General features: G+C 40.2%; 1 protein-coding gene across 1 annotated transcript in view; it reads right to left on the bottom strand.

The window, feature by feature from the left end:
- Positions 1-19,268: 19,268 nt before the first annotated feature.
- Positions 19,269-24,889, bottom strand: part of PPA1 (inorganic pyrophosphatase 1) — a 31,413-nt gene continuing 25,792 nt past the window's right edge. Inside the window, exons 8-11 of the mRNA XM_087824373.1 lie at positions 24,553-24,638; positions 21,399-21,468; positions 20,194-20,236; positions 19,269-19,620 (exon numbers count right to left, since the gene is read on the bottom strand). Of these exons, the coding sequence (XP_087680499.1) occupies positions 19,589-19,620; positions 20,194-20,236; positions 21,399-21,468; positions 24,553-24,638 (231 nt within the window). The 3' untranslated portion in view covers positions 19,269-19,588. The remainder of the gene's footprint in view (positions 19,621-20,193; positions 20,237-21,398; positions 21,469-24,552; positions 24,639-24,889) is intronic.

The raw sequence follows: 24,889 nt of genomic DNA, 5'->3' as shown, positions 1-24,889 counted from the left end.
TTGACAGCCAAATTGCCTCATGGCCAATTAGTTACATGGCTAAAATGTCTGTAGCGAAGATGCTATGGTGAAAGTACTGTAATGCTGTTGTAATAACCTCGTTATTATTTAACAAGAAAGGAGGAAAGGGAAGACTAAATAATATAGGCATGCCATTTATACAGCTTTGCTAACTTAATACTCTCCAAGTCTGTTCCCTGATGGGGAAGGGACTGGACAAAGGCTGTTTAGACACGTGCCTGGTAAAGTCTGAGTGACATGGGAAGATGCTTACCTGTCTGTCACTCACACCTGGGAACAAATTAGTGGCCAGGATGGGCTTGGCCGCTGCAAGCACATGAAACCTGAACATTTAAACTTCCAGACAAAGAAGCACTCTCTCTTCTCTCTCTGGCACACCCAGTTCCTGGCTCTCCTGTTGCAGGGGCATTCTCCCCTGCACCCAGGTGGCCATGGCCATGTGGGACTCCACATACTGGGTTAATGGGCTTTAATTGGATGCTGAACTACACCCGCTGCAACATGGAACGGATCTACCTAATACATAGAAACAAACCCAAACAGGCAGCCAAAATGGGGGACAAAAAAGCCCTAAATGAAAGAACAAAAGAAGTCTCCAGGAAAAGAGCTAAATGAAATGGAGATAAGCAATCTATCAGATATAGAGTTTAGAGTACTGATTGTAAGGATGATGAAAAGAGATAGGGATACTATGAAGGAGATTAAGAATGACAGAAGAAATAAAGAATACATTGGAAAGAATATAGAGCAGATTAGAGGAAGCTGAGGATCGGATTAGTGAATTAGAAGACAGGGTAGAAAAAAATCACTCATTCGGAAATCCAAAGAGAAAAAACAGAGATCCAAAAATTAAAAAACAGGAGGACAGTTTCAGAGAGCTGTGGGACAGCATGAAATGTAACAATATTTGCGTTATAGGAATGCCAGAAGGGGAAGAGAAAAAGCAAGGCATAGACAATTTGTTTGAAGAAATAATGGCAGAAAACTTCCCTAACCTGGTCAAAGAAAAAGTCACACAAGTTCAGGAGGCACAGACAGCTCCAAGCAAGAAGAACCCAAAGAGGTCCACACCCAAACACATTATAATTAAAATGCCAAAAATTCAAGACAAAGAGAGAATATTAAAGGCAGCTAGAGAAAAGCAATCTGTTACCTACAAAGGAACTCCCATAAGGCTGTCAGCTGATTTTTCATCAAAAACTCTACAGGCATGAAGTATTCAAGGTAATGCAAAACAAAGATCTGAATCCAAGACTATTCTATCCAGCAAGACTATCTTTCAAGATAGATGGTGAAATAAAGAGCATCCCAGACCAAAAAAAAGGCTAAAGGAGTTTATCACCACCAAACCAGCATAGCAGGAAATGTTAAAGGAACTGCTGAAATTAGAAGTAGAAATATATATATAGAGAGAAACATAGGCATAAAGAATTAAAATGGCAATAGATATCTATCAATAACAACCTTAAATGTAAAACAAGTCGCTACAAGTTCAAGAAGATTGAAATCATATCAAGTATCTCAGATCACAATGGCATGAAATTAGAAATCAACTATAGTAAAAACACTCAAAAGCATTCAAACACATGGAGGCTAAATAGCATGTTATTAAACAATGAATGAGTTATCAATAAGATTAAGAAAAAAATCAAAAACTTCCCGGAAACAAATGAAAAGAAACACACAACAACCCAAAGTCCATGGGACACAGCAAAAGCAGTCCTAAGAGGGAAGTTCATAGCACTACAGGCCTACCTCAAAAAGCAAGAAAATTTTTTAGTAAGCTCTCTAATCCTACAACCTATAGAATTAGAAAGCTCCCCCATGAAGCTGTCCGGACCAGGGCTTTCGTTTGCTGGGAGTTTTTTTATTGCTGCTTCGATTTCATCAGTTGTTAGCCTATTCAGATTTTGATTCTTCCTGATGCAGTTTTACATGATCTCACTCATATGTGGAATCTAATAAACAAAATAGGCTGAGGAAGAAAATAGATCCAGAGACATAGAAGCATGGAACAGACTGATGGATCTAAGTGGGAAGGGAGGGGTGGGGAGAGATTAATCAAGAACTTATATGCATATATGCATAACCCGTGGACACAGACAATAGTGTGGTGAAGGCCTGGGGGGGGGGTGGATGAAGGGTGGAGGGGATCAATGGGGGGAAAAAGGGGCTATCTGTAATACTTTCAACAATAAAGATAAATTTTTAAAAAATAAAATAAATACAAAATAAAAGTACCTAGAACCTTCAGCCTAGAACCTACATCACGTTGATAGTACATGCCATGCATACTGTATGATGACAATGGCACTTTACCTTTGTGATCTTCCTCCCTAAAACACATTACCCTAGTCTAATCATGAGAAAAACATCAGACAAGTCCCAAGTGAGAGACATTCTACAAAATTCCTGACCAGTACCCCTCAAAACTGTGAAGGTCGTCAAAAACAAGAAAAGTTTAAGACATTGTCACAGCCAAGAGGACCTGAAGGAGATATGACAACTAAATGTAATGTAGGATTCCAAAAATATATCAGGCAAGAAGGAAATCTAAATAAAGTGTGGGCTTTAGTTAATAATGTATCAATATTGATTCATCAATTGTAACAAGTGTACCATAGTAATGTAAGATGTTAATAATATGGAAATGGACTATAGTTTATATGGGAACTTTCTGTACTATTTTGCAACTTTTCTGTAAACCTAAAAACATTCTTAAACTAAATATATTTTTTTAATAAATAAAACTACTTCAGTCTCACTCCTCCCCCACAGAGAATCTGAGTTGGGGGTGGAGAGGATTGTCAAGGGGGAAGGAAAGAGTCAAAGAAAATGATTGAAATCAACGTAGTGCCTCCAGCTGTGTTCTTCGTTCTTAGGAATGCTATGGCTATTCAGGGTCTTTTATGGTCCCATACAAGTTTTAGGATTGTTTTTTCTATTTCTGTGAAAAATGCCACTGGAATATTGATAGGGATTGCACTGAATATATAGATGGCTTTGGATAATACAGACACTGTGATAATACTTTCTTCTGATCCACAAACATGAAATATTTGATTGTGTCTTTTCCCATTTCTTTTCATCAAAGTCCTGTCGTTTTTCAGTGTGCAGATCTTTCACCTCCTTAGTTAAATGTATCCCTAAGTATTTTATGGTTTTCGAATGGGATTGTTTTCCTTCTTTCTTTTTCACATGTTTTGTTGTTAATGTACAGAAATGCTACTGATTTCTAGTTATCGATTTTATATTCTGCAACTTCGTTGGGTTTGTTGAGTAGTCCTAATGGTTTTTTGGTGGACTCTTTAAAATTTTCTCCATGTAAGCTCATATCACCTGAAAAGAAAGACAGTTTTACTACTTCCTTTCCATTTAGGTGCCTTTTACTTCTTTTTCTTTCCTGGTTGCCCTGGCCAGGATTCCCAGGGCTATGTTGAATAGGCATGTGGTGAGAATAGGCATCCTTGTCTTGTTCCTGACCTTAGAGGAAAAGTTTTCAACCTTTCACCATTTAGTATAATGTTGGCTGTGGGTTTTTCATATATGATCTTTATTGTGTTGAGGTACATTCCTCAACCAATTTGTTGAGCATTTTTATCATGAAAGGATGCTGTATTTTGTCAAATGCTTTTTTTGCATCTATTCAGATGGTCATATTATTTCAAATTGTACTACAAAGATATAGTAATCAAAACAGCATGTGACTGACATAAAAATAGACATATAGAACCAAGGGGACAGAATCAGGAGCCCAGTAAGAAATACTCACGTATATGGTTAACTATATGTGGCAAGGGAACCAAGAATACTCAATGGAGAAAGCATAGTATCTTCAATAAATGGTGCTGGGAAAACTGGATAACCACATGCAGAAGAATGAAACTGGACTCCTATCTTACACCACTCACAAAAATTAACTAGAAATGCATTAAAGACTTAACCATAAGAACTGAAGCTGTAAAACTCATAGAAGAAAACATGAAAAAAAAGCTCTTCAACATTGATGGGCAATTTTTTTGGATATGACACCAAAAGCACAAGAACCAAAAGCAAAAATAATTGGGACTACATCAAACTAAAAAGCTTCTGCACAGCAAAAGAAACAATAAAATTAAAGGGCAACCTATGGAATGGGAAAAAATATTCGTGAATTATGTATCTGATAAGGGGTTAACATCCAAAACATAAAAAGAACTCATACAACTCTACAGAAAAAAGAATGGGCAGAGGAACTGAATAGACATTTTTCCAAAGAAATGAAAAGGTGCTCAAAAGGCGGCCTTTGTAATACTTTCAACAACAAAGATAAATTTTTTTAAAAAGATCTTTAGCCCAGCAGGGCATGGCTAAGCGGTTGAGCATCAACCTAGGACCCAGGAGATCAGGGTTTGATTCCCGGTCAGGGCACATGCCTGGGTTACGGACTCGGTCCCCAGGAGGGGCTTGCAGGAGGCAGCCGATCAATTACTCTCTCATCATTGATGTTTCTATCTCTCTCTCCCTTCCTCTCTGTGAAATCAATAAAGATATATTTAAAAATATATATAACTTTAGTCATCAGGGAAATGCAAATCAAAACCACAATGAGATATTACCTCCCCCCTATTAGAATGGCTGTCATAAAAAAGAAAAGAGGTAACAAGTGTTGGCACGGATGTGGAGAATAGGAAACACTTCTGCACTGTTGGTAGGAATGTAAATTGGTGCAGCCACTATGAAAACCAGTATGAAAGTGTCTTAAAAAATAAAAAATAGAGCTACCAAGTGATCCAGCAATCCAACTTCTGGGTATATATCCAAAGAAAATGAAACAGGACATTGAAGAAATATCTGCACTCCCATATTCACTGCAGCATTATTTACAATAGTCAAAATACAGAAACAACCTAAATGTCTGTCAACGGGTGAATGGATAAAGATGAGGTATGTACAATGAAATATTTACCCCTGAGAAAGAAGGAAATCCTGCCATTTGCAACAACATGGATGAACATGGAGGACATTATGCTAAGTGAAAAAAGCCAGACAGAGAAAGACAAATACTACTGCAAGACATCATTTATACAGTAGTGCCTTTCTTATCCTCAGTTTTGCTTTCTGCAGTTTCGGTTACCTGTGGTCAATTGTGGTCTGAAAAAATTAAGTGGAAAATTCCAAAAGCAAACAATTCTTTTAAAATTTTTATTTTTCAATTACAGTTTACATTCAGTATTATTTTCTATTAGCAGAAGTAAGCAAATCCCACACCGTCCTGGTCTGTCCCACCCGGGGCGTGAATCATCCCTTTGTCCAGTGCCCCTTAGACACTTAGCAGCTGACTCTGTCATCTCATTGTCTGCGGTGGTATTGCAATGCTTGTGTTCAAGTAACTGTTACTTTACTTAATAATGGCTCCGAAGTGCAAGAGTAGAGATGCGGCAGTTTGGATATGCCTAACGTGATGCTTTTAAGTGAAAACCTGAAAGTTCTCAGCTTAAGGAAAGAAAAAAAATCATTTGCTGAGGTTGCTAAGATCTAGGGTAAGAATAAATCTAGCTGTGAAATTGTGAAGAAGGGAAAAGAAGTTTGTGCTAGTTTTGCTATTGCACCTTAAACTGCAAACGTTACAGCCATAGTTTGTGAAAAGTGCTTAGTTAAGTTGGAAAAGGCATTAATTTGTGGGTAGAAAATGAGTTCCCATTGACGGCTACGTGTTAACATCAGAAAGCATACGAAGACTTCAGCGAGAGAGTCCCTGAAGTAAGTGACACCAAGCCCTTTTGTGCAAGTAAGGGATGGTTACCCAGATTCAGGAATAGGTTTGGCATTGTATCATCTCACAGCGTCACGGGAAGGGTAAGTACAGTTCACTTTTACATATAGAGAGAGCACATTCACATAACTTTTATTACAGTATATTATTATAATTGTTCTATTTTATTATTAGTGGTTATTCTCTTATGGTGCTTAACTAACTTATAAACTAAACTTCATCGTAGGTATGTATGTATAGGAAAAAACAGTATACATAGGGTTCGCTGCTACCCGCAGTTTCAGGCATCCACAGGGGGACTTGGGATGAATCCCCCATGGATAAGGGGGGGCTACTGTTTGTGGAATGTAAAAAGCCAGACTCAGAATGTAAAAAGCCAGACTCAGAGAGGGGTGATTACCACCAGCTGAGGGGTGGGGAAAATGGGGAGATACTGGCCAAAGGGAACAAGCTCCCTGTTGTAAGATAAATTCTGGGGATCTAATGCACAGCATGGCCATTATAGTTAATAAAACTGTATTATATACTTGAAAATTGCTGAGAGAGTAGATCTTAAATATTCTCACCACAAAAAAAGAAGTGGTGATTATGTGACATGACATTGATGGAGGTGTTAGCTAATGCTGTCGTTTCAGAATATGTAAGTGTATCACGTCAGCATGTTGTGTACCTTAAAGTTACACCATGTTATATTTCAGTGCTGTCTCAAAGCTGGAAAAGAAAAAGATTGAAAGAAAGTGAGAGAGAGTAAGAAAGAGAGAGAGGGAGGGAAAGGGAAAAGTGTGATGGTATATATGCATTTATGTTAAATTATGACTTTATGGGTATGTATAAATTATAGCATGTTTTGGAAATAGGCTGTGTAGTCAGACGGCCTGGATTTGAATCCCAGTTCTGCCACTTAATTGCTCGGTAACTTTGGGTAACTTACTTAACCCTAATGTGCAGAAAATGGGTAATAGTGTCTGCCTTCCTCATTCTAGTTCCTACAGTGGCTATAACACAGGTTCCTGGCGTAGAGTAGACGCCCCCGTGACATTTATTCAGTAACTGACTGAGCGAATAAAGAAATGGTTTTTATGAAGATTAAATAAGATCATTGACTTATGGTTTGCTAGCATAATCCAAACATTCAATAAACCTTGAGTATTATCATCAACATCCTCTTTAGCCTTGGGAGCCTGCCTGTCTCTGTGCCTTTGCATGGGCTATTCCCTCTGTCTGGAACACCCTTCTGTCTCTTTGGCACCATGTACCTCAAGGTCCAGGTCAAGCAAACTCCGTGCTCAGCCTTTCCCTTGTGGGCTCCCCACCCATATGGCCCCTCTGCTTCATTTCTACCATTATAGCGTCTCTGGTGCTGGTTTACAATGATTTGGGGGGAGAGGGGGTGGTAATGGCTTTAATGAGGTATAATTATATAGCATAAAATTCATCCATTTAATGTGTATAATTTAGTGGTTTTTAGTATGTTTACAGAATTGGGCAATCATCACCCCAGTTTTAGAAAATTTTCACTGTCACAAAAAGAAACCCCATCCCCATTAGCTTCACTGTCCATCCTTTCCTCCTCTCCCCAGCCCCTGGCAACCACTAATCTACTTTCTGTCTCTGTGGATTTGCCTATTCTAGACTTTCATGTAAATGGAATCATACAATATTTGGCATTTTGTGCCTGGCTTCTTTCACTTAGCATAATGTTTTCTAGGTGCATCCATGCTGGTGCATGTGCCAGTACTCCATTCCTTTTCTTGGCTGAGTAACGTTCCACTTTACGGCTGTACCACATTTTGTTTATCCCTTCATCAGTTGTTGGGCATTTGGAGTACTTACATTTTTTGACTAGGAATAATGCTGCTATGAACATTTTTGTACAAATGTTTGAGTAGACACACATTCTCCTAGATATATACTTAAGAGTTGAATTTCTGGGTGAGTTGATAACTCCATGTTTTTAGCTTTTTAAGGAACTGCCCAACTATTTTCCAAAGTGGCTTTACCATTTTATAATCCCACCAGTAGTGTATGAGGGGTCCAATATCTCCACATCTTTAATAATTTTTAGTTGATATTAGAGAGAAAGGAAGGGAGAAAGAGAGAGAGAAGCATCGATTTGTTGTTCCACTTATTTATGCATTCACTGGTTGATTCTTGTATGTGCCCTGACCAGGGATTGAACTCACAATCTTCTAAAATCAGGATCATACTCTAACCAACTGAGCTACCCAGTCAGGGCCTAAAATAATTTTTTAATGTGTCTTCTTGCCAGTGAACTTCTTGAAGGCAAAGTGTGAAATTGTGGTATTCTGTCAGCCTGGCTCTTAGCCCAGTAGCCCCTCCCAGTGCCACCATAGGGTTGGCTTGCAATACATGCTTTTTAGATATTAGCAAGCCTATAAAATCCACATTCCGCTGAGGATGGCGCAGGAGGCAATGTGCAGAGTGCAGAGTAAGACAGGCACTTGCACAGTGCACAGTCAGAATAAGGCAGGTTCCATAGGGAAAGTGTCGTTTCACCATGAATCAAGCAAGTCCCCCCTGGTGCAGCGCTCTCCAAGTACAGTCTCAGACCAGCATCACCTGCGAATTTGCTAGAAACACATATTTTCAGGTTCCACCGCAGATCTAAGAAAGCAGGCTCTCTGGGGCTTGGGGCCTGCAGTGGGTTTTAACAAGTCCTCCTGGTGATTGTGAGGCACACTGAAGTTTGAGAAACACAAGGTTAGAGCTTTCTTTTGAGGGTTAATTAGACATTACTAGGAGGAAAGAGAATGTATGTTTAATAAACTAAGAGATTTTTTAAAAAATAAATATTGATTTCTGAGAGAAGAAGGGAGAGGGAGAGAGAGCTAGAAACATCAATAATGAGGAGTCCTCCTGCTGGGGATCCAGCCCACAACCTGGGCATGTGCCCTGACCGGGAATCAAACCCCAGTCTCCTGGATCCTAGGTTGATGCTCAACCGCTGAGCCACGCCCACTGGGCGAGATATTTTTCATTATGTTCAAAACCCCGAGGTTTGAGGCACTTTCATAAGTAGCTGGCAAGAAGGCAAACTGATAAGATCTTTCTGGAGGGCAATTGAGCACACATTAAAAATCTTTGTAAATCTGCAAATTTATTGAGCCTGTAGTTCCACTTCTAGGAATTTATCTTCAGGGGGAAAATCAGATATTTTCTGAGATTTACTTATGAAAATGTTCATTCATTGTGGCAATTATTTAAAATTGGAAGAAATTGGAAATAAACCAAAAAGCAAATCATAGGTGATTGGTTAAGTGAACTATTATATATCTGCATTATGTAATTGAGTCATTTTATATAGTTTCGAATGTTTTTATAAATGGAGAAAATTTACATTACATTAGGCTGAAGTAGGTCACAAAGGTGTAAAGTCCCCAATTTTGTTTTATAAATATACATATACATGTATCTCTACTCAGCGCTTCTCGCTTTTCACAGCAGTTATGTTCTGTGAGGTCACCCCAGACACTGAATTAGCGGAAACTGAACCATTGCCCTTGGGGCAGAGGGAGATACAGAGCCAGGTTCTTGCAATCCTCTCTTCACAACAGTTTCAATATATCAACTGATCGATACATAACCTTGTTTTATGTGTGTTTCTGCTTAAAGACAACTTATTTAATATATTTTGTTGATTCATTAACATTGAACTCATGGCCAACAGCAGTGTAATTCATGCGTGAGCAAAGCTTACCTAACACATGTATTTTCTCCCTAAGACACATCACAGCCTTTGCTTAGGAACACCAGAGAGCACTGAGCACTGCACTACCCGTGGGGGCTATTTAAACAGCAAAATCACCAACAAAAAGCCCACAAAGGAGAAAAAGCATTGCACTGAATCGACCACAAAAGGATTCTTGTTTACAATATGAGAGCTGGAACAAGAAGGCAGTGTCCCCATGTCTGACCTCAGCTGGGAATATGCACATCAGGTGACAAATTTGTCACCACTCTGCGCGTCTGTAAATGACCATGAAAGCACTGCAAGGGTGGAGTTTGGGGTTACAGGTAAATGTTAGAGAGCAGGCAAATTCATGAATTTGAAATCTGCAAGAAATGAGAAATAATGAGGATGAGCTATCAGTATGTATATATGTAATATGTGTATATGTATGTATGTATGTATATGTATCTACATACATGTGTAGATGTATGCATGTATATAGTATATTCATGTCCTTTTGTCCCACTGTTGAGAAGCACATTAAACTGTCACTATATTTATTTGGGTTTTTTGTGTGTGTTTTCTAATTTTTCTAAAATACATAAGTACTATTTATGGACTCCTCTTTCCCTAATTACTGCACCACCATTATCACCACCCCCCAACAGAGAAGAAGAAAAGCTTATCATCTTTTTGAAGATCATCTTATGGTTTGAATGTGTTGCTTGCACACAAATACAGAAAATTGTGTCTAAGAAAAGCTCAGCATCTGCTTCCTGCCTGCATCCCTAGGGCCTCAGTGCCTGGCACACAGCACTCGTGTGAATTTTGAAATAAAAGGGAAACAGATCCATCCCTTCCTGTAGCCCCCTTACCTCCTGCTTCCCTCTGCTGTTCCTTAGGAAAGGGAATTTGTTTATAAAGAGGGGAGCTCAATTCTCCCAGTTACTACCCACTCAGATCCGTCCAGTAGATTCCTTTTCTATTCCTTTTTTCTTCCCCTTTTTAGGGTCCTATTCTGTATGATACTATAATGGCGGATGTGTTGGTCACCAGGTGTTAGACCGGTGGAGTCAGACCCAACCTTGGCTCAGCAACCTCGGTACTTGAGTTCTGGCTAAGAAAGGATTCAGAGCCAAGACTCAAACTATAACAGAAAGTTTATTTGGAAAGTCACAGAGGTAGAAGAAGTGAGCGGTAGAAGAAATGGGCTCAGGAAACAAGTTACAGAGGCAAAAGAAGGGCCCTTGGAGCTTAGGAGAAAGAGAGAGGCAGGGAAAATGGCCCCGGGGGAAGGGGTGGGGTGGGTGCGGGCGTGCTCCCCAGAGAGAACTTCCCCTCTGCTGTTCCTAAGAGAGACTGCACAGCTGGCAGCTGAGGACAGAGCCCAAGCAGACCGGGCCCCGGAGGTGCCATCCTCAACCCTCAGGGCTCAGTCTTGTGACTTCGAACCACAACCTTTAACTTTCTGTCACTGCTGTGGGAGGAACGCCAAAGCACAGCAACTTAAGGAGGCTGCACCCCAGGTTCCAACTTGCCCGCCACATCCTCCAAGAGAAGCTCTGAAATGGTCCTGACCATTCTTTGCGGTCTGCAGGTTCAAGTTCAGAATCATGCGAATGTGGCTTGAACCTTAGTATCAGTCCTCCAGTCACCCACCTGTTCCCTTCAGTCACAGAGATTTTTTTCTGCCTCATCCCTGCTCACCTGGACTATATCAGAATAGAGAGACAGGACATCTTCATTGTTAAAATATATGCTCAAGGTAGGGGCCCACCACCTTGTTATACAAAATGAGCAACTGGAGGCCCAGAAAGGTGAAAAGATCTGCTTATGTCACACAGAGCTGGAGGCACGACGCCCAGCACAGAGCTGTTTCCTACATACTTTGCCTCTGAATTTACTTTAAAACCACAGGACAATCAACTTTGACTCCAGGGACCTGGTGGCACAGCCCTACGAGGGAAACCACAAATAGTGAATCACCCTGGTAGAGCATGTTTCTCTTTCAAATTCATGAAAAACTAGCATTCAAAACCATTAGCACACCTGTGATTTTAGCCCGTGTGTAACCTTGTGATTCTTTACTCTCTGGTAAAATGGAAGCCTCGGGGCTTTGCTCAGTGTCCACCCTGTGGCTCTTGCACCCCTTGGCCCAGGCTGTGCTCTGTGGGTGCTGGAGCCTCTGTGTGGAAAACCACTCACCACTCTACGCTCAGAGGCTCTTTGTAGAAGCAGGCAGTCACCAGATGCTGGCCCTGTCAACGTGGTTATGTTTCTGACTTTGGGAAGCCATTCGAGAAGCAACCAAAAGTTATTTACTGAACTCCTACTATGGACTTAGTGCTATGCTGGACAAGAGAGTATAAACATGACCATGGCATGGCGTCTGCCAGTGTGGAGCTGGCAGGTTGTTTAGGGATCCAAGGTCCCTGGCTCACCATGTATTTTAATGAGCTGGGAGGAAGTGAGCCAAGGTGGGGCTGCCTTTAGCTCACTGGGAAGTAAAAGCCACAGTGACAGAAGTGACCCGAGGTGGTGCTGCCTTTAGCTCACTGGGAAGTAAAGGTCACAGTGACAGAAGTGAGTCAATGCAGAGCTGCTTTTAGCTCACTGGAAAGTCAGAGGAGAAGGGGCCTTGGAGACAGGACCAGGGGTTAGCCTGGGATAAACTGCTGCTGCCCACTGCTCCCCTGGTTGCCAGTCTCATGGGGTACCTTCGAGTTTAGGAGGCAGTAAATAGTTCATGCTTGAGAAGGAGCATGGGCATGCTAGCAAGCCCACGCTGATATCCTTTGTCTTGAGGCTTTTCTCTCTCTTCTCAGGGTGAGAATCTTAGGGGAGGGTTTCAGCAGAACATTTATCAGCTTTCCAGGTGCATTTTTAATATGCTGACCCATCAAAATGAACGTATAGGGGAGTTTAGGATTATTCTTTGGTCTGCTTTACTGTTTTACTTTTTTTTTTTTTTTTAAATATATCTTTATTGATTTCAGAGAGGAAAGGAGAGGGAGAGAGAGATAGAAACATCAATGATGAGAGTCATTGATCGGCTGCCTCGAGCCCGCAACCCACGCATGCGCCCCGACCAGGAAACGAACCCCGATCACCTGGATCCCAGGTCGATGCTCAACAGCTGAGCCACCCCGGCCGGGCTACTGTTTTACTTTTATCTTGGGTCTGTCTGGCTCTGATTGGGTTTTTGTCATCCATCCTTGGGTTTTGCTGGCACAAATGGCATTAATTGGGTCTCTGTTCTCTAACTGACCAGGGTGATTTAAGCTATGAGCTCTCTTTTTAGGGAGGAGAGGTATGAACCATTTTTTCTCAAGTGTCCTTGGTTAGGGAAGATAAAGTCTTGCAACTCACTAGCTGTCTGTAAATTGTTCAAATTGTTTGGCCTTGTTTAATTATCTTGTCTCAGTTTCCCCATTCCACTTGCCCAGGAATTTTCCTAGCTTCTTACTATCATCCCTCAGAATCACCTGGGGAACTGGTTACAAATTAGATTTCAGGGCCCAGCCCCTCCCAGTTCTAATTCAGGTCATATATATGCACATAATTTTATTTTTTTACAAAGATCTCAGGTGATTCAATGTTGGTGGTTCAGGGGCCACTGGGAGGGAGGCCGCCTTGAGGCAGGGAAGCCCTCTGTCACTAGCTGTGCTGAGCACCATTCATTGGTGTTCTCCTACTCACTTGTCTTTTAAAAACTTTGTAATTGGAAGGAAACTCCCTGGACCCCACCTCTCCCACACTTGACTCTATACTCCTGCCCCCTGTAATAATCATTGTTAACTGTGGTTTGTTTTTGTTTCCAGAAATTGTCAATGCTTACACAAACATGCCTATTAATGTATCTCTTTCTCCCACACTCCCTTCCCGATAGAATTGAGGGTTTGGCAAACATTTTAAGTAAAGGATCAAGTAGTAAATATTTTTAAGCTTTGTGGACCATATAATCTTTGTCCCAACTACTAAACTCTCCATCACAGCTTGAAAGCAGCCACAGCAATTCGTAAATGGATGGGTGTGGCTGTGTCCAACTAAAATTGTGTTACCAAACAGGCAGCAGGCTGGGCTTGGCCCGAAGCCGTAGCTGCCTGCCGCGGGGCGCTCCCACCGCCTTTCACTCAGGCATGCCGAACCTCTTTTCCGCATCAGCCACGCACTGACTTCATTCTCTAACTGCTACACGGCACAGATACTATATTTAGCCTTTCCTTAGTTGGACAGTTAGATCTTTTTCCAGGTTTTGCTCTATTAAACAAAGCTGCCATACACTGTATGCTTGGTCCATTGACAATTCTTAGTCGACTGGAATGGATTCTTAGAGCAGAACTGCTGACTCCAAGGGTAAGTATGAATTTAACATTTTGAGAGAGATTGTCAAATTACTCTCAGACTTCTTTTTAAATCCATTTTGCCATACCTTGTGATTTTCATTGCTTAATCTTACTCCTGGTGAACATTTTCTGTTAATTTAAAGGTTTTGTAATAACTAAGGAAAAGATCCCAAAGACCAACAGGAAACAATGAACTATGTGACAGCTGACTTGAGTTTATGACTCCTCAATAAATACTTGTCTACCATGAAGCAATTTGCACAGCACTCGTGTCAATGTAAAAGCAAAGTCCCTCTGCCCAGGCTCCCAGAAATCAGTAGAGGCAGCTTTTTCTAAGTGTAAAGAAAATCCTGTGCAAAAGCACAATTTAAGCCCTTGCAAAGCAATTACACTGATCATGTAGGACATAATTGCCATTGTAGCTGCGGGACATGCAGGACTGGGCTCAGTAATGGTGAAAATGAATTCTGAATTTCCAATCTGAGTTCTCATTCAGATCCTTTACACAGCTGGGCAGTGCTTCAGATTCCTGAAAAAATGCATTGATCACACTCAGTGTTGTTGAGACTACAATTATGAACAACCAGCTTTATTGAGCACCTACTATGTCCCCGGCACTGGGCTGAGTCCTTCACCTACATTCCTTCTACCCTGATGATGGTATCAGCACCATTTCACAGATGGGAAAATTAACACTCAAATAGGTTAATTAACCATGGTAATATAGTCAGCTCTGTATGACTTCCAAGACCATGGAGGGGGGGCAGGAATGCAATCATATGGTGCTTTGAAAACTGGCGAAAAATTTGCAGAAGAGGAACGACATGTCTATATTCCATGACCTTGCAATCTACCCCTGGACATTTCTCCTTCGAAAATAATCCCAAAGAAAAAATTATGCCCAAAGATAATAAAGAGCTGAGAAACAACACAGTTTAACAAAAGAGGTATGACTAAGTAATCAGTTTGATGGATTACTAAGTACCGATTCATAATGATTGTGAAGACTATGAAACAATGTAAATGAGTGGGAAAACCTGTTTTCAAAACCAGATGACTGGGTTTAAGTCCTACCCCCCTCCCCTTGACTATCTTAGAGAGCTTGGGCAAGTTACTTAGGTTCTCTGAATCTCTTTTATCATTTAAAAAAACAAACAGAAACAGCTCACTCTTCTGTGTATTAAGTTAGACAATGCTTCAGAGTATTTGGCATTCTCATGATCGGGAAATGGTGAGACTTCATTCCAGGGTAAGGCATGGCCGTGGGACCTGCACTAGCCAATGAAGTGAGAACGTCTATGATGTGTGTCACTTCTGGGCAGCAGTATTTAATCACTTCCGCAAGACTCAACGCTTTCTCAGGCGGTGATCAACATGACAAAGCACGTGTTCATGACGGAGGCACCATGCTGAACTGCCACACCGAGGGCAGCTGCCAACTTTGTGTGAGTGACGAGTAAACTTTTTTAAGCCACTGAGATTTGGGCACCGCCAAACAAAGCAGACCTATTGAGACTATTAGAGTAACCTCGTCTGTCTGTCTGAACACTGCACCCCCAGGATCTAAAACAGCGCCTGGCACAAAGTCAGACCTCATGAGCTATGTGGAGAATGGCTGTTGTCCTCAGGGTTAGTTTCTGTTTTGGGCTCTAATATGCAGGTAACTTTAATCCAGCATTGATGATGATGAAGAGAGCTTTCCAAATACCCAAAGCTTCTCCTTGGGAATTGTTTCAGGTTGTGTCCCACAAAATTTCTATGTTGAGGTCTTAACCCCCAGTCCTCAGAGTGTGACCTTGTTTGGAAATAGGATCACTGTAGATGTAATTACTTCAGATGAGAGCATACTGGAGTAGGGTGGGCCCCTAATCCAATGACTGGTATCCTTATAAAAAGGGGTATTTGGACACAAACAAGCACACAAAGAGAATGCCCTGTGAAGATGAGGGTTATGCTGCCACAAGCCAGGATCTACGAGAAGCAGGGAGAGAGGCCTAACCCCTTCAGAGTGAGCATTGTTCTGGCCACCATGGCCAGAATATACCTAAGGAACTAACAGTAAAGGTAGAGCAAGATCCCTACTGTACAGGACAAGGCCCGACAAGCCAGCCCAATAATCACCGCGCCCCACCCCCGCGAGTTCCCATAGAAAGAACAAACCAGTCACACTCCGGCCAAGCATAACTCCATTACTCCTTGTAAGACATTGTGTTTAAATCGTTCCTTTTGTGTTGGTAAAGGACCCTCCTTGTTTCCTGTACCAAAAGCTGACAGCCCGACAAATTCTTGGAAACCCCTTTACTGCAGCGCCTTTGTGGTTCCTGAGCATAAAGTGAGAGAACTGAGGGTCGGGGCTGCAGTTCGGCTCTTACGTGGGTGAGACGCCGCAACTGAACCGCTGGCCAGCTAACGAAGCTCCAAAATTTGAACACAAACTCTGCTGGTCGCCTGTCGCGGGTCACCCCAGAACAAGCATGGCCCTGCTGACACCTTCATTGTGAACTTCCAGGATCCAGGACTGAGAGACAATAAGTGCCTGTGGTTTAACCCATCCAATTTATGACACCAAGGACTGGCAGCTTTCTATGGAGCGTCTTGTACAGAACTATAGCTGACATTTCCTCCTACTAGTGCTCTATCCCCTTTTCTTTCCCCGAATATGAGTGGGCGATTCCTATCTTTTGGGCCACATGACATAATCTTTCATTAGAAAGCATTTCTTATCCTAACACATCACTTCGGAAATCACATATTCTCCGGGTCCAGCCACGCTGTCGCCAAGGGAGACTTCCTTCTTCGTAGCTGACAGTGTTCCACTGTGTAAACGCGCGTGGACATTACGCTGCGTGAAGTACGCCAGTCAGAGCAAGACAAACTCTATGACTGTACTCATATGTGAAGTCTAATGAACAAAATAAACTAACAGACAAAACAGACAAGCCCTCACGGACACAGACAACAGTATGGTGAGTGCCAGAGGGAAAGGGGGGGGGGGAGGTAGAAGGGGGTCAAGGGGGGACAAATGGTGACGGAGGGACATTTGGTACAGAGTACAGATAATGTATAGTAGAACTGTACATATGAAACCTATGATTTTATTGGCCAATGTCACTCCAATAAATTCAATTTAAAAAAATCTCTTATTACAATGACTAAGGCAACATTTAAAAACAGAAGGACTTACAAAAGGAATGAGAAATATTACTAACATTTGATTGCTCATGTTTCTGATTCTGTCCAAGATGGCACAGACCCTTTTCCCCTGCTCCTCCCTGCTAAACAGTTATAAACCCTGGAAATGGCAGACAACCAAAGGAGAACTCGAAGGCGAGGTGGGACCTCAGGACCAGAGCACAGCACAGTGGCAGGGAACATGAGGAGGGGAGGCCTTCCAGACCCCTGACCTCGCAGCAGAAGGCAGCCCACAGAGGCTCATTCCTCTCCTATAGGGAATGCGGGTACCTCTGGTGAGCACGCCACCACCTGGGAAGGGGGATCCCTGGGAGCCCAGGTAGAAATAAGCCACCAGGAAAGGTACTCTCCTTCCCACAAAGCCTGAGACCCCCCTTTTCCAAGAGTTCTCTAGGTGGGGGATGGGCTGAGCCTGAAGGAGAAATCCAGCTATAGTGGGTGGATTCTGGAAGCCTCTTTATCCCTAAGGCCTAAGAGTTTCCTCCCCCATGCAGAGACACAAGGGTAGTGAGGTGGGTTGGGAGGACCAATTGGGGGACCTCCACATCCCTTTCCCACCTAGAGATACCCAGCCCTCTCGCGCAAAACCTGCGGGCATCAGCAGAAGCCCCAGGGGCACCAGATAAACCAAGCAGCTCAAAACAACCCTGCAAAGCTGCTGAAAATGATACTGCCACTGAAACCACAAAAGTACACAAAACCTATGTGCTAACCCCAAGTAGGGTGATGCCTGCAAAAAATAAAATTTAAATAGGCCCTAGAGTCTCCTAACACAACAGAGAAAATGTCTAGAGCACTATTAACAATCAGTGACCACACCAAGAACCAAGAAAAGCACAACTTGAATGAGAAAAGAATCAATGGACGACAAGAGATGAACACTGACAGGAATTTTTAAAAATGTATCCCACCCTTGACAGGAATTTTTAAGCAGCTGTGTTAAAACTGCAATTAGCCAATTAGAAATTCCCTTGCAATAAGCTGAAAAAGAGAAAATCTCTTAGCAAAGAAATAGTAGTTTTTAAAAAGAACCAAATGGAAACAATAGAACTGAAACACACAGTAGCGGAAATGAAAAACGTGATGGGTAGTTTCAGTATTAGAGTGGAGGTGACAGAGGATACACAGCGAATGAGGGCAGAACAGAACTCACCCAGTCTCACAAAGAGAAAATAGACTTGGGGGGATGGAGGGACCACAGCCTACAGACCCAATATTCACATCATCAGAGTCTCAGAAGAGGGGAGTGGGGCTGGCTCTGAAATATGGCTGAAAAATCCTCAAACTTGGCAAAAGACACAAACTTACAGACCCAAGAAGCTGAGCAAACTCCAAACGGGATATAGTGCTAACCTAGCAATAATTATCTTGACCTAAACCTCACACCTTATACAAAAATAAACTCAAAATGCGTAACAAACTTAACTGTAAAATATAAAACTATAAAGCATTTAGAGAAAAAATAGGAGAGAATCAGTATCTTGTAGGATACAGGAACTGACATAGGTGATTAACTTGTATAGAACAATATGTCATTCAAATGAGTACGAGTAAAACTGGAAAATCCAAACAAGATTGATGGATTATATAAAAGCCAATGTCCTGGCTGTGATATTATACAATAGTTTTACAAAATCTTACCTTTGGAAACTGGGCAAGGTATAGAGAGAATCTATTCTTTCTCACAGCTGCCTGTGATACAATGGTCTCATTAAGAATTTCAAAAAAGAAAATTTGAATGCTTAATATATTGTGTCAATAACATCTCCTCACTTTTACAAATGAAGGAACTGCAGTTGGGTGGTAACTGACCTAAGATTACAGAGCTAGTAAGTAGATGGGCTAGGATTAAAAATTCAGGTCTGTATCAGTCCACAGGCCATGAACTTAATCACAGAGCTATTGTGACTGATAACTCATGAGAATACTGTAAATGACTTAAGGGTTCAATTAGTTGCTTAGAAAAGTTAAAAAAGTAACTTTATCATTTCAAAAGGTGAGAAAGATTGTGTTTTCTGCTAATACGATATAAATTAAAAAGCTTTTGCTTACACTGGAATGCTAGGAATTAGGCAAGAGCACAGTATCAAGACTACTATAAAAATAAGGAATTTCATTCTCAGATTCCTAAAAATAAAGTCAGTTTTAGTCTAATAATTATAAAATTGAATTGTAAGATCATTGATGGAAAACAAATAACAAATAGCACCCATGCCTGCCTGGTAATGTCTGGTTTCAGGTTAAAATAAAAATATAAGACAAGTTTCAGCAAAATAATTTTATTTCCTAACACATAGTAAACATATACACCCAATATCTTGCATGTTTATCCACAAATGATTTCCAAATTCCAATAACTGCTTTGATATTTAAGCATGTACTAAAAGTTATCTTAGCTAAGACATGAAAAATGCTTTTATATGGATAACACACTAAATCTATTGGATTGGTCACAGCAGAATTTGCTTTGTTAGTTAGATTCGTCCTATAAATTTAAAGCTTTGAAAAGCCACTACTTTTGCATCTAATACTTCCAGATGAGTAGGATGCAGCAATATCAACTTGTATTCCAGAGAAATTTCCTTAGTTTTTCTGGTGATGGAACCATTTATCTACTATATTCAGAGAAAAGAAAAACAAATTAGAACCCCCGTTAAGAATCAAAATATACCCAACATATAATAAAGAATAATATACTTGCTTTAATGTATTCTATTATGGATTACCTTAAAACAAACTTTCATACGTGCCAAGTTTCACTATGGCAAAAACAGGTACTTTATCAGTGGTTTTTTTTGGGCTTCCTTACTCTTTATACTAATCATATAAACATCAGATCCTCACCAGAAGAACCTTATAGCAAATTCTAAATCTATAGGGGGAGAGAACTGATTTCTGGGTGAAGCAGTCTATGGCCAGATGGGGACCCAGAGCCCAGCCTGCTCCAATGTCCACAAAGCATCTACCAGAACCCAGAGAACAGCAGGTCGTGGTTTGGAAATGGCTGTGACTGGGGTTGGCACCAAAGGGGGTGTGGACAGCCATTTTTCCTCCCACTTACACTATGGAACTCTGCAACCATTTCCTCTCCCCTTCCTTCTCTTCCTCGGTATGGATGTGGTATGTAAGGTTTATCCCCACTCACACACATAATGTCTAATGTATTTTGACTAGAAGATTGATCTTACCATCTGCTGGTATTGTGCAGGCAGATTCACACGGCGGTGGTAACTAAAATAAAATATTAAAATGTATTAGTTTAATCCTATTTTTTAAAAAGCTAAAAAAGTATACTGACACAAAAGTTAAAAAGAATCTGAACAGATGACAACTATCCTAATTTTTAGGTTCTAAAAGTAGTAATTTATAGGAACAATGTAAGGTTTGTTCTGCTAAGAAATGCTAACAAATTCAAGCCTCTTTTAATGACACACATGAGAATAAATAAATGTATTTTGAAATAAAGAATAAAACCTGATTTACACACATATGATTTTATATAAAATGTAGGGAGAGCCTGGCCAGCGTGGCCCAGCAGTTGAGCATTGACCTAGGATCCAGGAGATCTAGCTTCGATTCCCGGTCAGGGCACATGCCCGGGTTGCGGGCTGGATCCTCAGCAGGAGGACTCTCTCTCATCATTGATGTTTCTAGCTCTCTCTCCCTCTCCCTTCCTCTCTCTGAAATCAATAAAAAAAAAATGTGGGCAGAGTGTTCTCGTTGAAATCATGATTGCTAACCAATAGCTTCTCCCTTCCCATTTTCCTTATTCATTCAACTCTGTTGGGATTCGTAGATAAAGATAAACCTACATTAGTGGCTTTATTGCTAAATTGTTATTTTTTCTCTTAATTACAAAGCAGTAAAAAGTCAGACCTCATTTTCGTTTTCCTTATTTAATATTGTGAGAAGAAATTAAGATGATCTAGTTAAGCATTTCCACTAACCCAAATCAGGTGAGAAATAGTACAAAACCAAAATTATTTCTTTGGTAAATAGTTTACTACCTTACATGAAAGTCTATTCTAGGATTATGAACCACCACTGTGGCAGTACCTGAAATGTGGTAACTTTCTCAGTCCTTGCTACAACCAAGTCAAGTAAGTTCCCACTGATTCTTTTATGAAAAATGGCTTATAACAGGTACACAGGCATTTGGGTTAGTAGAACACCCTACTAACTACCTGCCCAACTGAGGGTGGACTAGGACCCTACTCAGCTTTTACGTGCAAATGTCTGCCTATATGTGTTCATGGTTTGTAATTTCAAGACCTCACACAGTAATATGCATACAGGAGGTACTCAAATATTTGTTGAAAGAAGTACTTTCCCTCCTCAGTACCATACTTTGTAGCCACCAGGTATGTTCTTTTTCAAGGAAATGTTTACGTACAGCATCCACAATGGCTTTGGCAGCATCAGGATCACACTTGAAGGGGCTCTCAGACACTGTGGTATTCATGCTATTAAATAAAAAAAGTAGACATGAGTTATAAGTTGAAGATGGTAGGCCAGATGAGATTCAAGTTCAGTTTACTTGAACCTCAAGTTTACTCAAGTTATAGGATACAAAATCAATATACATAAACAGCTGCATTTCTATACATTAATAACAAACTATCAGAAAGAGAAATTAAGAAAATAATCCCACTGCCCTGGCCAGGTGACTCAGTTTGTTGGGGTGTCATCTTGTCTACCAAAAAGGTTTTGGGTTCGATCCCTGGTTGGGGCCAGTATAGGGGGCAAGCCAATTAATGTTTTTCTCTCACACTGATGTTTCTCTCTCTCCCCCTTCCCTCCTCTCTAAAATCAATAAAAATGTATCCTTGGGTGAGGATTAAAAAAAAAGAAAATAATTCCATTTACTACATAAAAACAACAACTAGAAATAAATTTAACCAAGAAAGTAAAAAGATCTATAGAGTGAAAACTATAAGACAATGAAAAAAATTGAAAAAAACTATAATAATATCTTCTAAATAATATATATTATTTATAGGTATAAATGTATATTATAAAATAATATATGTCCACTAAAATAAATGGAAATATATTCCATGCTTATGAATTGGAAGAATTAATGTTGTTAAAATGTGCATACTGCCCAAAGCAACCTACAGATTCAATGCAATCTCTATCAAAATTCCAGTGGCATTTTTCACAAAAATAGAACAAATAATCCTAAAATTTGTATGGAACCACAAATAGCCAAAACAATCTTGAGAAAGAACAAAGCTGGAGGCATCACACTCTGATTTCAAACTATATTACAAAGCTATTGTAATCAGAACAGTATGGTAATGGCATAAAAACAGACATTGATCAATGGAACCAAATAGAGAGCTTATGAAATTAAACCCATGTCAATTAATTTATGACAAAGAAACCAAAAATATACAAGGGGGAAAGGACAGTCTCTTCAATAACAGTAGTGGGAAAACTGGACAGCCATCTGTCAAAGAATGAAACTGGACCACCATCTTACACAATACACAAAACTTAACTCAAAATGGATTAAAAACTTAAAATGTAAGACCTGAAACCACAAAATTCCTAGAAGAAAATATAGACAGTAAGCTCCTTGACATTAGTCTTGGTGATAAGTTTTTGGATTTGACACCAAAAGCAAAGGCAACAAAAGCAAAAATAAACAAGTGGGCACATCAGACTAAAAAGTTTCTGCACAGAAAAGGAAACAATAAAAAAAAAAAAAAAAAGAAAAGGCAACCTACAGAATGGGAGAAAATACTTGCAAATCATAATCTAATATGGGGTTAATATCCAAAATATATGAAGAAATCATAGGATTGAATAGTAAAAACAAAACAAAACCCCAACAATCTGACTTAAAAACAGGCAGAGAACCAGGATAGACATTTTTCCAAAGAAGACATGGAGATGGGAAACAGGTACATGAAAAGGTGTTCAATATCAACAATCATTAGGGAAATGCAAATCAAAACCGCAATGAGAAATCATCTCACGCCTGTTAAAATTACTGTCATCAAAAGGACAAGAGATAATAGTGTCGGCAAGGACATGGAGAAAAGGGAGCCCTTGTGCCCTGTTGGTGGGAAATGTACACAGTCACTATGGAAAACAGCATAGGGATTCCTCAAAACACTGAAAATAGAACTACCATATGATCCAGAAGTCTACTTCTGGGTATTTACCAGACAAAAATGAAAACACTAATTCAAAAACATATATGCAACCCCCAGTTCACTGAAGCATTATTTATAATAGTCAAGACATGAAACAACCTAAATGTCCACTGATAAATGAATGGGTAAAGAAAACGTCATACATATACCCAGTGGCATATCATTCAGCTATAAAAAAATAATGAGATCTTGTTATTTACAACATGGATGGTGGACCTTGAGGGCATTATGATAAGTCAGACAGAAAAAGATAAATACCGTATGATCTCACCCATACAGTTAACCCTTGAACAACATAGGACTTAAGGGCACTGACCCCCGCCCCACACAGTCAAACATTCTCATATAACTTTGACTCCCCCAAAACTTAACTAATGGCTTACTGTTGACCAGAAGCCTTACTGATAACATAAAGTTTATTAACACATATTTTGTATGTTATATTTTAATAAGTATACTATATTCTTACAATAAAGTAAGCTAGAGAAAAGAAAATGCTATTAAGAAAATCATAAGGGAGAGAAAATAACATGTACAGTACTGTATAAATTTATTTTTAAAAATCCACATGTGAGCAGACCCATGTAGTTCAAACTCATGTTGTTCAAGGGTCAACTGTACATACATACTCATTTTGAAATCGGCCACCTTGCTGAATTCTTTCTTTTTCTAGGGTTTTCTGGGTACACAATCATATCATCTGCCACAATATGTTCCCCCTTTTCCAATATTCCTGCATCAAACACATGATTTCTTCATTGGCTACTATTTCCAGAACAACGGTAGTTAAGAAATAATAGTGAGCATTCTCTGATAAGTCTTTATATACCTCAAAGGAAGTATTATTGTCCTGAACACTGGTTGGGGGCCAGACAGATTTGGATACGAGTCCTGACTCTGAAATGCTTATTGTGAGATGACTCTGGTTAAATTTAACCTGCCTACATCTCTGTTACATATTTGGCAAACATTTACTGCTCAATAAACATCAGCGACTATTAGCAACAGTACAGTTCGTGTGCGCAGTAGACACTGGTTTAGTAGTGATGCCCCTTACACATTTACATAGGAGAACACTAACTCTGGGACTCAACCTGGTTTCACCCATTCCATTCTGACACCCTGTGCTAGGAGCCCTTCCCAGTTCCCCTCACAAAGCTCTGATCTCATTGTCCCATAAGTTTTAGTTTGTCCTTGTTCAGGTGTATCTTATGGGCACCTTTCGGGTGTTTACTTACCTTCCCACTCACTTGAGCACTGAATGACAAAACCAATTATCTCTTTTCTAAGTGAAAGTAACAGCACAGTGCGTTATGGTTGTGAAAACCTTCGGAGCAGGCCGGTCTGCTTTGTGGGTTAAACATGTAAAGAGCCAGTGCTTACCAACTGATTCCTTTTCCATCGATTTTCTTTGTCACTAATGCTCTCCAATAGTCATGAGTGCTTTTAATAATATCGACTGCAAAGTCCTATAATTTGAAGAGATATGCATTACAATGATAGAAAGGCACTCGTTTCTTAGTATCATCATTTTCCCAAAGCCTGATAACTTTGTCTCCTTTGAATTGTTTCCTTGGGTCAAAAAAGGAAGAAAACATTTAAATGAATAAATTAACGTCAAGACTGTCGTGTCTTTAGACATTTTTTAAATGATCATATAGTCTTAAATGGTAACAGCAGGTTAATTTATAAGTCTCAATACAAACAGGCTTAAGCTACA

Source organism: Miniopterus natalensis, chromosome 14 (assembly GCF_054644295.1).
Source record: "Miniopterus natalensis isolate mMinNat1 chromosome 14, mMinNat1.hap1, whole genome shotgun sequence".
NCBI classification, from domain to species: domain Eukaryota; kingdom Metazoa; phylum Chordata; class Mammalia; order Chiroptera; family Miniopteridae; genus Miniopterus; species Miniopterus natalensis.
The sequence above is the reverse complement of the archived record's forward strand: the minus strand, read 5'-3'. Positions and strand labels throughout refer to the sequence as shown.